The following is a 15,508-nucleotide window of genomic DNA, read 5'->3' on the forward strand; positions in this document are numbered from 1 at the left end:
GGATTTGTTCCGTGAGGCTGTAGCATGTCATGCTTAAAATGTTGGAGTCACACCGCCTCGGTTCAAATCTTGTCTCAGTTACTAGCTGTGTGGCCTTGAGCAAGTTATTTAGTCTCTCTGTGCCTCAGTGCCTTCTTCTGTAAAACAGAGATAATAACCGTACTCACCTCATAGAGTCAATATGAGGATCTAATTAATTGAAGCACATAAGGACTTAGAACCTGGCAAACAGTAGGTGCTCAGCAATGTTCACTGGTTTTTTTTTTTTTTTTTTTTTTTTTTTTTTTTTTTAAAGATTTTATTTATTTATTTATTTATTGAGACAGAGAGGCAGAGACACTGGCAGAGGGAGAAGCAGGCTCCACGCAGGAAGCCCGATGTGGGACTCGATCCCAGGTCTCCAGGATCACACCCCAGGCCGCAGGCAGCGCTAAACCACTGCGCCACGGGGGCTGCCCTGTTCACTGGTTTTTATTGCGATTTTTTGGGGGCCTAGCTGAGTTCTGGACTCCTGGCAGATGGGTGGGCCTTGGGAGGGGAAAGCACGGGGAGGGTGGGGTTCAGTGAGTTCCCACAGGGCTTCCAGGTCTGAACTGTCATAATCCAGACCCAGCAGAAATGGCCTCTGGGTGCCTCACTCCCCCTCAGCATCACCCTCAGCTCTTCACCCTCTATCTGCCCAGAGATGCAGAATTGGTGGCTGCCTTTTGGGTCCCTTATGCCGTAGACAGTGAGCAGATTTGGGGGCACCCACACCTGAGCTTAAATACCAAATATGCCAATCATGAGATGCATGATCTTCAGCCAAGTGACCAAAACTCCCTGAACACAAGTTTTCTCACTGGTGGAGAAATTAACACCCACCTTGCAGGGTTATCGTGAGAATTCATTCATTTTCCCATTTATTGGTCCCACAAACATAGACTGAGCACCCCCTATGTGCCAGTGCTGTTCCTGGCCCTGGGGACATGACAATGGAGAAAACAAACAAACCCCTGCCTCATGGAGCTGAGCTCTGAGTCAGGGTGCAGAGACCACTTTTAAGAAGATAAATCAGGAAAATACTTAACAAATTGATTAGTGGTAGGCCCTAAGGAGAAAGACTAAAATCAAGGAAGGGGTTTGAAGTGTTAGGGGACGGGATGATTGGCATTTTAGATGGGGGACCGAGGAGTCCTCCCTGAGAAGGTGAGTTTTGAATGAGAAGCCCACCAGAGGTTTCTAGAGGGATGAACATCCTAGGCAAAGGGACCAGCAAGTGCAAAGGTCCAGAGGCAGGTTTTGGGCCTGGTGTCATTGGGAACAGCAGGGAGACACAGGGCAAAGGTGGAAGTGGATGTGGCCAGACAGGTAGCAGGGGTCAGGCAACGGAGAAGATTTTTGCTCTGAGGGAGATGTAGTTGTGGGCAGCCAGGGATGTGATCTGACTTGTGTTGTGATGGGATCCTTCTGACCATCATCTGGAGAAAAGAGTGATGTAGTTCAGGTAAGAGATGATGGCGGCTTGGGTCAAGGCTATAGCAGGAGCATTAGGGCGGCAAGCCATGGTTGGATCCTGGATAAATTCTGAAGGTGGAGACGACTGGATTTGTTGAAGGAGCATATTTGGGGTGTGAGGGACAGAGGGCAGGAGTCCAGGATGGCTTCAAGGCTTTTGGCCTGAGCCACGGGAAGGATGGGTCCCCTCAACCAAATGTGGATGGGTTTGAGGACAGATGCAGAGTGGAGTTCCGGATATGTTGAATGTGGGATGCTGAGGAGATGTGGAGGAGGCTGGTGGGTCCAGAGCTCAGTGTCCAGAGGCCGCCCGGGACTGGGCCTAAGTTAATGAGAGCATGTGTGGAAGTGCCCCGGCCCAGAGCCACGGCCCAGGCAACTGCTTAACCGGTGTGTATTTCTCTCCTTTGTCACAGTCAGTCATAGGAAGTGGCACCTGGGAGGCCATCAACTCAGAAACTCCTGTGAAATCCCCAAGATTCGCCCTTTTGGATCTGGAAAAAGGGAAGTCCTATGTCTTCAAAGTGCGAGCAATAAACCAGTATGGCATGAGCGATCCCTCGGAGCCCAGCGAGCCCATCGCCTTGAGGGGGAAGCCAGGTACCCATGTGATGCAGGAGATGGGGGCAGCCCAGGCCAGGCTGTCAGCAGCCACCGGGCCCTGTCGCTGCAGGGACAGAGCCATGCTCCTTTCCCTGTCCCTGACCCCTTCTACCCATCATGAAGCTGAAAAGCAACATGATCTCAGGCCTGTCAAGCTTCAGAGCATCAGGAATCCCATCTCTCTGGGTGGGGAGTTTGTGAGAGTATGGGAATTTTTTTTCCAGATCAATAATTCACAGATTGCAGGATCCGACACAGGGGCCCAGTGTGAGCAGGTGGTCCCTCGGTTCTTAAGCTGTCCCACCCCAAGTCTGGCTCACCGGGCAGGACACATCTCAGCCACAGCGCAGCGTGCACCTGGGCAAGTCCTTTCCTAGCTGCGAACCTTGGTGTCCTCAGCTGCCAAACGTGTTGTTCCAACGGCCTGGCTATCGCTCCCACTTCTGCCCCTCCAAGTCTGCCCCGTGCAGTGCCACCCTGGTCCCCACCTCCTGCGGCCCCTCCCTCTTCTGAGGCCTCTGGATTCTGGGGTTCTTCGAGTTTTGATAAGAGCAGATCAGAAGGTTCCCTGCAGCTGTCATGACTGACTGGCCCTTTACAGAGCCCAGCTGCAGCACTACCTATTCCAGAGGAGTCCGGTGTGCTACAAGGCCCGTGTGGGGGAGATAGCGGAGTCCTAGATTTGCTCTGGTCCAGTAATTTAGGAAATATATATGTACACACATACAGATATACGTATGCATATGCATACATATGTATTATGTGTGTGCATATTATATATATATACTCATAGCAAATATGAATGGGTTGGTGAATAAGTGATATTTTCCTCTCATTCTGGCCCAGTTAACACTTAGACGTGATTCGGGGTCTGGCCAGTGAGCAGTGTGTGATCAGACCACAAGGAAGTTTAGGGCAAAGTTCCAGTACAGTTCAGTAAAGGAAAGGAGAGAAAAAGAGAGGAGAGGATGGGAGGGAAGGGAAGGGAGGACAAAAGAAAAAACACTTATTTGTGTTAGAAAAGTAAAATTATACAAAAATGAGAAAACACAAAAAAAGCAAAAGAGAGAGCATGGCGGCGGAGGGGACGGAGACTAAGGATTAATGACAGAGGCTTTGGTAAGGAAGCAGAGAGGAGGGGAGAGGGGGGAGGAAGGGGACTCCTGATGCCCCAGGGCATGTCTGCCACCCCCACCCCCCCATCCCCCTGGATCTCAGTGGGGGCTACACGCAGCCTCTCCCCACCTCCCCTCCCTCCCCAGTCTGTTAGGCCAGGTCACTCAGCCTCCTCACACAGCCCACATTTCTGTTTTTTAGCTACTCTCCGTCCTCCAGCTCAAGTTCAAGCGTTCCGGGACACACAGACGTCTGTGTCCCTGACCTGGGAACCTGTGAAAGACGCCCCAGAGCTCCAGGGTTATTACATCTACTCCCGTCAGGCAGGATCATCTGAGTGGCAAACGGTTAACAACAAGCCCATCCAGGGCCACAAGTGAGTCTGCTCCCCCCTAATTCCACCTCCTGCAAGGATGAGCCCTAAGGATCCTGGCACCTGCCATTTGACAATGTGGCGCTGTCCTGAGCTCTTCTATATTGGGTCACTTAGTCTAACTGCCATCCTTTGAGTTTAGGACTAGTATTTTTTTTTTAAGATTTTATTCATTTATTCATAAAAGACACACAGAGAGAGGCAGAGACACAGGCAGAAGGAGAAGCAGGCCCCTGCAGGGAGCCCGATGGGGGACTTGAACCCTAGACTCAGGATCACGACCTGAGCCGAAGGCAGAAGTTCAACCACTGAGCCACCCAGGCCTCCCTAGGACTAGTATTTTTGTTGTTATCACTGTACAGATGGTGACACTAAGGCATAGAGCACTTAGGTAACTTACCCAAACTCCCTTAGCTGGTAGCGGAAAACTGGGACTTGACCCGAACGGCCTTTTATTCGACAAACACTGGCTGAGGGCCTGCTGTCTGCAGAGGTGGCAGACTGGGTCTTGTCGGTCCAGGAGCTTAGAGACAGAGAGAGGGCAGAGGATGCAGCCACGCACCCCTCACCCGCCTGGTGCCCCTGCCCTGACACTTGCCCTCCCGGAGCCTGGGATCCTCTGTCAGCTGGAGGGGGTAGGACCAGACTCTCCTCCCTGCTGAGGCTCCCTCTTCACTTACAAGGCCCTGGTCCTTGCAGGAATGGTAAACCTTGAGGCTCTTGGGCTCATGGCTTCTGTCACCTGGGGGCTCTGTGGCGTCAGGGGCTTGGGTGGTGATACCCCATCCCTTCCATTTCCATCAGACGGCTGGCTGGGCCCTGAGCACCGCCAGCTGGACTCCCCTTGGACATGAGGCCTTCAATCATCTTACCCAGAAAGGATAGGACCATGTACCCCACAAGTCTCTGGTGCCTCATGGTCAGCTATGAGGGGTCACTCATAACTTGTTATTACTTAAGTTCCCAAATTGGAGAATCATCAGATTTTTTTACAAATTCTGACAGATTTGACCAGGTCATCCCTAGAATGACATCTCTCCCCCAACTTGCATTCAATGTGCTTCCCTGAGGGGAGCCAGGAGTTGTGGGACAGTCACCTGAAGGGAGTGGCACATCTGGGACACATATCATACATGGCGGGGGGGGGGGGTGGCACGCTCCTCTGGTTTGTAGAGAACTCGGCACATGTGTGCATGCCACTGGTTACGTGTGTCATGGCTGGAGAGAGGCTCCAGCTTCAACCGCTCAACCACCACGGCCCACAGGTGCTGCCTGCGTGATGGTGTAGAGGGAGCCCAGTTGGGCTGTGGGGGTCCTGTTCCTCACCGTATCTCCGACCCCGCAGAACGTGGCTCTCACTGGAGATGCTCAAGCACCCTCTGAGTGTCTGAATGGGTGACAAGCAAAAGGGCAGGCTCTTCTCTGGGATTCAGGACACCTGGGCAGCGGTCCAGGTCGAGTTCCTAACTGGCCGTATGCTCTTGGCTCGCCTCTTTCCTTCTTGGGGAGCCCCCTCCCACCTATAAAAGGGAGAAACTGGACAGTGTGATCCACAAGGGCCCCTCCCACAGCCCAACATTCAATTTCATCCCCATCTCCAAAACGGGTAAGCCACCGTACCTCCCCAGAAGGTGTTGTGACAAGGGCTCGAGTTTGCATAGATGACAGGGAAAGCCAGTGCCAGGCATGTGTGCATGGCTGCCGTCACAGCTGTCATCGTCATCATCTGTTGTCAACAGGGGCTGGTCCAGGGAGCCGTCCCAGCCTCACCTGATCAGGAATTCCCTGAGCTTCATCCCCCTGGTGATTCATCCCTCTTAGTGAGGTGTGCTTCCCCCGTTAGCGTGTCCCTGAGCGGGGAACGAGTTGCTATGTCTGCCATCAAGGGTTTTATCAAGAAGGGACAGGGTGAGGACATTTTTCTTTACACCAGAGTGTGTCTGGATGACAATTATCTTTGAGAGTCTTTTTTTAAATATTTATTTATTTATTTATTTATTTATTTATTTATTTATTTATTTGAGAGAGAGAGAGAGAACACAAATGGGGAGGGGGGCAGAGGGAGAAGCAGATGTCTGGCTGAGCAGGGAGCTGTGATGTGGGGCTCCATCCCAGGTCCTGGGATCATGACTTGAGCTGAAGGTGGGTGCTCAACTGACTGAGCCACCCAGGCGCCCCTCCGTGAGGGTCTTTAAATGGACTTCCAGCTTTAGAATCACAGCACTCATGATAAGAGCCACTGTTGTGTTTCAAGGATGAGGCCCAAAGTTCTAGAGATGCGCCAGGTAGCACAGCTCAGGGGCTGGCTACCTGGGCCCTCAATGGTTAGCTTTCCCAGCGTATTTGTATTCTAATGGTGGGCTCTAAATGAGCCAGACCCTTTAAAATCTTTTCCCCCCAGTTTTACTGAGAAAGAATTGACATACATGACTGTGTGAGGTCAAGGCGGACAGCATGATGGTCTGATTTACACATATTATGAAATAATGACCACCAGAGGTTTAGTTAAACATCCATCATCTCATATAGATACGCTAAAAAGAAAAGAAAGAAATGATTTCTCCTTGTGATGAGGACTTTTAGGATCTATTCTCGTAACACCTTTCCTGTATATCACACAATGGTATTAACTGTGCTCACCATGATGTGTGTTACAACCCGAGCACTGATTTACCTTATAAATGAAAGTTAGTACCCTTTGACCAACTTCCTTCAATCTTTCAAATCTTAATAACTTCACCCTCCAGGTGAAGGAGGGATACCTCCAAGTGCAGGTATTGCTTTGGGGGCAGCGGCAGGGGCAATATCTTTTGGGTAAGAACTGACCCCAAATGTCAAATCCTACTGCTGGGGGATCCCTGGGTGGCACAGCGGTTTGGCGCCTGCCTTTGGCCCAGGGCGCGATCCTGGAGACCCGGGATCGAATCCCACATCGGCTCCCGGTGCATGGAGCCTGCTTCTCCCTCTGCCTGTGTCTCTGCCTCTCTCTCTCTCTATGACTATCATAAATAAATAAAAAAAAACAAACAAACAAATCCTACTGCTGGTGGGCTGTTCTAGAAAGTTCAGGGATGCCTGCAAGCTGTTTGGCCCTCCCTGAAAGCTTGCACATTTCCCTTCCAGGTTTACAGTTCCCGGGCTAAGGACAGGGAAGGAGTACGAGTTTTGTGTCAAATCAGTCAGCGAGGCTGGGGTAGGTGAGAGCTCAGCCATCACCGAACCCATCAGGGTCAAGCAGGCTCTGGGTAAGTCCAAAGGGAAGGTGCAGCCTGCACATCTCTTGGGGGCAGCCCTGGGCTGGGCAGACAGCAGGGCTGGCCAGAGAGAGACCGCAACTTGGAGGGTCCAATCCCAGAGGCCAAGGGAGTATAAATCCTCTAAGGGGTTCTAGAGTTGATCCTCACACACACACACACACACACACACACACACACCCTTTCCTTTGGGGAAGAAATGACAATGGTCTGAGGCCATAGGGCAATGTCTGACTAGCTCTGAGGCCCAGGTGCCCTCCAAGTAGCAGAGTTTGGGTTACCAGCAAATGCTGCTGGCTAAGTTAGTACCCCCAGAGCAGGGTGGGCATCCACTGCAGGAGGCTTGTGGGCTCTCTCAGGCCCCACTGCCCAATCCAGCCACCTCTAGGAAGCAGCAATCCTCACCTCCTCCCTCCCCACAGCCATACCATCCGCCCCATATGATTTCGCACTTCTGAACTGTGGGAAAAATGATATGGTCATTGGGTGGAAGCCCCCCAAGCGTCGTGGAGGTGGCAAGATCCTGGGCTACTTCCTGGACCAACATGACTCAGAGGAGCTGGACTGGCACCCAGTCAACCAGCAGCCCATCCCCACCCGGGTCTGCAAGGTAAGCCTGGAATGGGGCCACCAGCTTGGTGTCCTGGACTATGCAGGTGGAGACCAGAGGTCACTATTGGAGGTTCAGAAGTCAAGAGAGGCCTCAGATTCCCTGGACTCAATAATCTGGCTAATTTTCAAGTACAGATTCACTTGATCGAGCTCATTTAAGTCCCCATGGACTTCCTGCTCTGAGTTCTCCCGTCACTGTACCGCTTTCCCCTTCGGCCCCAGCTCTGTGGGGGGAGAGGGGGGATCACAACCTTTCACATTTGTTACCATCTGTCTCTGCTCCTCAAGGTCAGTAACCTTCGTGAAGGCCACTTCTATGAATTCCGTGCCCGGGCAGCAAACTGGGCAGGTGTTGGTGAACTATCAGCGCCCAGCAGCCTGTTTGAGTGCAAAGAGTGGACGATGCCCCAACCAGGTGAGAGGTCTGAAGATGCCGAAGTCCAGTACCTGCTCTTGCTCCCCGTCTCTCCCCACCAGTCCAACCAGTGAAAGGAGCATCACTGAACTTTCTATGCATCCAAGCTTGCTCTGTTGGTCCCAGACCCCAGACCACTGGCCCTTTCCACCAAGAGACCCTGTAATCTCTGATACAGTCTTAACCCTGCCTTAGAGGACCCCTGACCTTGGCCATCATCTGGCCCTGTAACTTCAGCAAAAATTATCCCCTAACTCAACACACCATCTGAGCTCTGACTCTGGGCACACTGCTAGGGTGACCGACATCCCACATGCCACTCCCACAACCCCAATAGATTTCCCCAAGTGAGCCCCCATCTCCTATCTAGGAAGGAAGGATCACAATCTTCCATCATTCCGTTCAGCTCAGTGCTGGTTTTTTCAAGCAAATTGTAGATAACTAGCATGTGTGATACTTTAGACAATAATTATAAACAACTGATATTTATTGGGTATTTACCATGTACCAACAGAGTTCATAAATTATGCCATTAATTCTCATAACAGCACTAGATTATAAGAACTATCATTCGCTCTATTTTACAGATGAGGAGACAGGAACACAGGAGCTAAATAACTTGCCCAGAGTCCCCATGGCCTGAAAGGGTCAAGCTAGGGCATGAACTCCAGTGATCTGACTCTGGAGGTCACACCTTGGCCCCTCCACTAATCACAAAAACACCAAAGATATGAGAAGCGTTACTGCTGCCTGGGTTAGGAAAGGGGAAGATTACAGATACTTCCAGAAAAAGTGGTGCTGAGCACATTTTGAAGAGTTAACCCTATTTCAGGCCCAGGCCAAGAGCAAGCTTTGTCATGACGCCAAAGCCTGCCAGGTCCTCACTGTGCCCAGGGCAGGCGCTTCCAGGCCCCGTTGTAACTGACAGCTTGACAAGGTTGATGACTGCCCTGCTGCCCAATGCTGGCTGGCCAACTCCTCCTCTACCCTCCTCCCACAGGCCCCCCGTATGACGTGCAGGCGTTTGAGGTACGGGCCACCTCCCTGATGCTCAAGTGGGAGCCCCCACTGTACACTGGAGCCGGGCCGGTCACGGGCTACCGCATCAGTGTCCAAGAAGAAGGCTCTGAACAATGGAAGCCAGTCACCCCAGACCTCATCTCTAACACCCACCTGAGGGTGAGTCCCTGCTTCTCCCCGCCTTACCCACCCTGAGCCTTCCCATCCACTGAACAGTACAGGACTACAGAACATCAGAGCTGGAAGGACCCTCAGAGATCACTGCCCTCACTTAATGTCAGCAGAGGACCAGAGAGGGGAAGTGGCATATCCAGGGTCACACAGGAAATTGAAAGTCGGGCTGGCTGGCCGGTTGTCTTAACCTGCTCCAAGCTGGGCAAACTCCTCCCTCAACCCTCACTTATAATCAGCCAGGTATGTCCGCATTGGGGTATGCATATCCCTTGAGCCAGGAATTCAGCTTCTGGGATTGGATTGTAGGGAAATAATGAAGCAAGTGTGCAAAGGCCTAAGGGCAACGGTGCTCACTGCAGCATTGTTTATAAAGGCAAAAGTTGGAAAAAATTCAAATGTCCATCAATAGGAGGTTTGCTTAAATAAATCAGTGTGTCCTTCAAGCAGAAACCTGTGCCAGGTAGTGTAAAGACTATGGGTGTTTAAGGAATGGCAATGGTATAGACAATGACGTAGACCGACGTGTATGTATTGACATGAAAATACATCCATCATATGTGGCTAAGAAGCAAAAGCAGAATATAAAGTAGGATATTTATGTTAGATAACATAGTGCATATACAGAGAGAGCGCATACATTAATAAAAATATACACAGATATGTCTTTCTTAATTTAAATGAGAAACAAAGGCTAAACTCTTGGGATAAGTAAGAAATCTAGCAGAATCATTGATTTTATTCACCTGTGGTGGTCGTTTTAACTCCACCAACTCACAGAAATTGCCCATGCCCGAAAACAAAGGGTCGATTGAAGTGTTCTTAGCAGACACAAACCACTACCATAGACAATGGGTCGGAATCCCGGGCCTCGGGGTCCCTGAGGCCGCTCCCACACTCCCAGCGCCCATCTCGGCAGCCTGCACGTCTCACGGGCCACCTGTGTTTGGAGGAACACTGGTGAGGACAGTTCTGCGATGTAGATTAGATTTTGTTTCCCGGAGCTCTAGGGACAGGAGAATATCTTCTCCAACTCATTTTGCTTCTCCAGCTCACTTTGTGCAGCAAAAACTACACACTAGGAGGGGGGTGCAGTTTTCGAGACCACCCGTTAGCATCCCATCAGTTAGCAACCAAGAGAAAAGAAGGCAAGTTGGAGACGCCCAAAACAATGTGGAAAGAATAAGATACTAACAAACATGGTGCGTGTCACGTTTCTACATGATTTATGTGCAGTTCGAAGTCTAAACAGATTTTTACAAAATTGTTATTTCTGGTCACCTCTGTGGGTGCAGCTGCCAGGGGAGCGTTAACCCTTTTCATTTTATAGTCTTCTCTATTGCCTTCATATTTTCCCAAGGGTGTATTTTCTGATCATCAAAAGAATGAAAACTTTCATTTTGAAAAAATAACAGTAAGGCCAGCTCACACAGAAGCAGGGAGAATAAGCCTTGGCCAGTGGAATGCTCTGGAACTCCGTAGTTTCTGCCCCACGGGGCCAGGCTCCCTGCAGGAGAGTCGGCCAGCACTGGACAGCTGGCCTGAGAACCGCACGGGATGGGCAGTCCCTCTGCCTCCCCACAGAGGTTGGCCCAGGCAAGGACTGGGCGGGCCTCGGCCCCTTGGCACCACTTCTGCCTTGCGGATCGTTGGCTGGCATTCACTCAGTCATTTACTAAACACTTCTTTTTTTTTTTTTTTTTTTTACTAAACACTTCTTGACACCAACTTAGTGCCACGTCTGGAACTAGGTCCTAGACATAAAAAGCTAAATAGGCCCTGGTCTTTGGGCAACAGGCAATTAGCATGCTGTGCACTGTACCATGGGGGGGGGGGGGGGGGGGGGGGCAAAGGGATCCTGGAAGTTCCAAGGAGGAAGGCGAGAGACCCTTCCTGGAATCCTCAGTCTGCCCGAGCTGAGCAGTCAAGAATGAACAGGCGTTGGCTAGACTAAGAAAGAGAGAACATTCCAGGCAGAGGGCCCAGCAAGGACAAGGGCATGGAGCCGTGAGAGGGGAACGGAGGAGGTGACCGTGGGCACCCGGAGGGAGTCATGGGGTAAAGGGGGCATGCAGAAGGCTAAGGCCCGATGAGGAAGCCTTTAGGGACTAAACCTGGAAACCTGAACTTTCCCGCGAAGGCCGCGGGAAGGTTGAAACGCAATCAGACTGGCACCTCGGAAGAACCGGCGGAAGGAAAGGTGGAGCGGGAAGAGGGGCCCAGGGTCAGGGACAGCATCTCGGACGCTGCTGGACCAGTCCAGGAGAGCAGAAATGAAGCCTCGATCGGGACCGTGGCTGGGACGCCGGGAGGAGAAGCCACGTTCGAAAAACGTTAGGGACATAAGACGTGAACCGGGTGGGTGGACGTGTAGGGCTCGAGAAGAAGATGTTGGAGACGATGCCCAGGCCTCTCCCTGGGTGATGGCCGGAGGAGAGATGGGCCGCAGGAAGGGAGCGAGGCAGCTGGTCACTTGGACGCACAGAGTTGCGGGTGCGTAGGCGCGGGAGGTGATTCCAGCCCGGGGACCCCTACAAACTGGGCCTGGGCAGAGCACGGCGCTCCGGGCCCGCTCCCCACGCCAGGGCGGCCTGTGCCCTAACTGGGTTCCACAGGCGAGTGGCTCCCTGCACCCCCCGCCCCCCGTGGCTGGGGCTGTAGGAAGGGCCAGTCTGCCGTCCTAGGTGCTCACCCTTACCCACCCCTCTACCCCCCACCCCCACCCCCAGATCTCTGACTTGCAGCCAGGGAAGAGTTACGTGTTCCAGGTCCAGGCGGTGAATTCAGCAGGTCCGGGACAGCCGTCCCTGCCCACCGACCCCATACTCCTGGAGGACAAGCCAGGTAGGGGCAGGCGGAGGCGCCCACACCACAAGGCCAGGCTGTGCCATCGAGGACAGGCGGAGGTCAGATGGGGGTCGGGAGAAGCAGGTGGATCAGGACGGGGCCCCCTCCCACTGCCACCCTCCCCGTCTTCTAGCTCTGCCTTTCCTTCTTGCCTATTTCTCCCCCACCCCACTCCCGTTTATTTATGTGGGAGCCCAAGATATGAACATTTCTATGTGATGGGGTCTTCCATTCTTTCATATGCCAAATTCATAAACTCACACAACCCTTCGTGGATATTTAAAATAATACCCAACTGCATTCCAGATGCTACACGAGGCTTTGTCTGTCTTGCAGTCACAACTGCTGAGGTCCCCTCCTACCACACACACCAGGTGCTGTGCTAGGTCCTCCCATGGCCCTGGCCCTGGCGACAAGTCCCCAGGTGAGGGATCATTGCCCCCACTTTAGAGCTGATTTTTGCTGTAGCTCAGAAGTTAAATGATATGAGCACACAGCTGGTATGAGATGGAATCACTCCGCTCTGCAAACTCTAAAGCACATCTTCTTTCCATTCTTCTACTTATTCATTCATTCAACGAATATTTGGTGACACCCACATTGCACCAGAGTCAGAGCAGTGACAAGAAAGCAAGGCCCCTTGCTCGAGCATGGGGGAGGGGCAGGAAGGACCGTAAACCAGGTAACGATGACATGAAGGTGATCATATAAGAGGATAGTAAGTGCTAGAAAGGAAATGAACAGGGTGGTAGGGTGGAGTGAGGCTAACTTTAGCCAGAGCAGTCAGGGATGGCCTCCCTGAGGAGGTGTGACATCTGAGCTGAGAAGGGACTGATCACACAAGTCCTTGGAGGCCACGCAAGGATACTGGGGTTTATTATTTTATTCAAGCACCGTGGACAGCCATGGAAGGTTTAAGCAGGGAGGGGTAGGACCTGGCTTATTACTTCTAAATGTCCTGTGCCCTCCCTTGGATCCTGCCCTCAGATGCCCGAGAGATCGAGGTTGGGGTGGATGAAGAAGGCTTTATCTACTTGGCTTTCGAAGCCCCCGAGGCCCCTGACTCGGCGGAGTTTCAGTGGTCCAAGGACTACAAGGGCCCCCCAGACCCCCAGAGGGTCAGGGTCGAGGAGAAAGCTAACAAGTAAGTGAGGGGAGTCGGGGGTGGCGGACCCGGTCCACAGGTCCCAGATGTTGTCGGGCGTGTCGCCGGAAGCTCATGGGTGAGACCGCCTGGCGGGACTCACGGATAATGGGCCTGACAGCAGCTGCTTGGTCCCTCACCTAAGGATGCTGCCTGCCACCTTACGGAGAAATGAGGGGACAGTGCATTTAAGGGCAGACCAGGCAACATTCGTTAGCGATTCTTCTTCTGCAAGGAATGGCGTGTGCCTTTGCACCTGTGCTTCCAAGGCCACGCTAAGCACTTGGTTTCTAGCCTGGGTGCTTACAAACGGTGACCTGCTCTTGGAAGAGGTCTGGGCTCAGCGTCCTCATCTGTAAAACGAGGGGTTGGGACCAGATGTCGAATGTCCCCCATGTCGCACTCCCCCACCCCCAGCAGCTCTGGCTTGGGCCCTGTCCAGACGATGACTTGAGCTGTGGGGGGAGAGACAGAGCAGTGCGGCCAGTAGAAGACCGTGTGCCAGAGAGCCCAGGGAGGTGCAAGGAGGCAACCATCCCTGCTCCGTAGCATGACCAGGGGTGCGGCTGGGGTGCAGAGCCTCCAACTCCCAGGCCTCCGATGCACGAGGCACCTCTCTGAGTCTGTGTTCTCCCTCTGTCTGCCAGGTCCAAGGTCATCCTGAAAGAGCCTGGCCTTGAAGATTTGGGCATCTACTCCGTGGTGGTCACCGATGCTGATGAAGACATCTCGGCCAGCCACACGCTGACGGAGGAAGGTAATGCCCTCCGCTCCACTGCCACCTCCTCAGAGAGACAGGCCCTGATGGAGAGTCCCAAACACAAACATCCCCAGAGGCTGGCAAGAAGCAACAAAAATTAATGCAGCAGCAAGTTCCAAAGAAGTAGGCCCTCACCCACCCATTCAGTCATGCAGGCGATTAATCAGGACTTATTGAGCACCTAGCGTGTGCCAGACACTGTCCTAGGCCCTGGGCGTTACATCGGTGAGCGCAACAGCCAAAAATCCCTGCTTGGTGGAGTTCACATCTTTCCTGTCTCTCTTTCCTTTTTCTACTTTTGATAAAAGCAAAGGTACCAACATTCTTTCACCTTCTTCTGCAGCCCTGGAAATGCAACAGTGCAGTGAGAGGATAAATTGCAAATGGCAAAAAAAAAAAAAAAAAAAAAAAATTGCAAATGGCAGTTGGTCTGAAGAATGAGGATGACAATAGGGAGCAGTGGGGACTGTGACAAACCAGAGAGTAGATGCTGCCTCTCAAGGGTCGTTCATGTTTGATTTAAGCAGAACTGGGACTGCTTAATGACAAGACTCATGCTCTGCAGTCTCCAGCGTAACTGAGGGACAGCCCATTGCCCCCTCATGATTGTACAGGAGACTTTCTGATTTTGTAAAGAATAAGAAGCCAAAAAATAATAATAATAAAATTTTTAAGAAATAAATAAATAAATAAATAAATAAATAAATAAATAAATAAAAATAAAAATAAAAATAAAAATAAAAGATTAAGAAGCCAGACAGGCTCAGGTTCCAGTTCCGGTTCCATAGTTTTCTGGCTGTTTGAGGTTGAGCAAGTCATGTCACCTTTCTGGACCTCAGTTTGCTCTTCTGTAAAGGGAGAGCATAATCCTTCGCTGCCCCAACTGGAACGTTATGCAGATACCATCAGATGATTCTATGGACTCTGGGGCTTACAAGGGAAGCAAAGTATGGCCTCTACCCCCTGCCAATTCTTCCATCAACACACATTTACTGAGCACCTACTGTGTACCACACACTCATATAAGTCCAGAGCTCAACTTAGCAGAAGACACAAACCTACAAACCTAATACACAGAAGCAGTAAGTGAAGAGAATTTTGCTGAGCTGCCCTTGAGGCTTGTAGACTAAAGTGCTCAGGATGGGGGGCCTCCCCCCTCAAGATGGGACAACATATTAGAGTGGGTTAACCCTGGGGCTCAGGAACCAGTGAGCCCGGAGTGCTCAGAGGTGGACAGTAATGTTCGCCCCACAGCCCTATGTGAAGACTAGTGAGGTAATGCAGAGCCTGGCACATGGTGGGCACTTCTCTGAGGAAGTGGCACTTGATCTTGGGGTGGCTGGCAGCAGCCCCCCACATCCCCCTCGGTGCTCCGGGGCCAAGGCCCACAGTGCTCATCATCACCACCTGTGTAGCAAGTGACTTCAGGTTGACGGGGGGAGTCCCTTGGGATGGACCCCACGGCCCAGGCATTTCATTCTCTCTTTCATTCTCTTTTTCCCCTGGTTCCTCCTGTCCCAGAGTTGGACAAGCTGAAGAAGTTGAGCCATGAGATCAGAAACCCAGGTAAGCTGGGCCCCCTGGGGTGTCCAGAGCAGAGCTGAATAGAGCTGAGAGCCAGAGCCTGGGGGGTAGGGGGGTGGGCAGAGGATAGGAGCATCCAGGAGCTAGAGGGTCAGGGTCCATGAGAAAGGGG

General features: G+C 52.0%; 1 protein-coding gene across 1 annotated transcript in view; it reads left to right on the forward strand.

The window, feature by feature from the left end:
• MYOM3 (myomesin 3) overlaps nt 1-15,508 on the forward strand; it is a 48,533-nt gene that overhangs the window by 20,548 nt on the left and 12,477 nt on the right. Inside the window, exons 15-24 of the mRNA XM_041767411.1 lie at nt 1,914-2,097; nt 3,418-3,592; nt 6,713-6,834; nt 7,266-7,453; nt 7,744-7,870; nt 8,871-9,049; nt 11,791-11,905; nt 12,896-13,052; nt 13,700-13,809; nt 15,334-15,378. Of these exons, the coding sequence (XP_041623345.1) occupies nt 1,914-2,097; nt 3,418-3,592; nt 6,713-6,834; nt 7,266-7,453; nt 7,744-7,870; nt 8,871-9,049; nt 11,791-11,905; nt 12,896-13,052; nt 13,700-13,809; nt 15,334-15,378 (1,402 nt within the window). The remainder of the gene's footprint in view (nt 1-1,913; nt 2,098-3,417; nt 3,593-6,712; nt 6,835-7,265; nt 7,454-7,743; nt 7,871-8,870; nt 9,050-11,790; nt 11,906-12,895; nt 13,053-13,699; nt 13,810-15,333; nt 15,379-15,508) is intronic.

This window comes from Vulpes lagopus, chromosome 8 (assembly GCF_018345385.1).
Source record: "Vulpes lagopus strain Blue_001 chromosome 8, ASM1834538v1, whole genome shotgun sequence".
NCBI lineage: Eukaryota > Metazoa > Chordata > Mammalia > Carnivora > Canidae > Vulpes > Vulpes lagopus.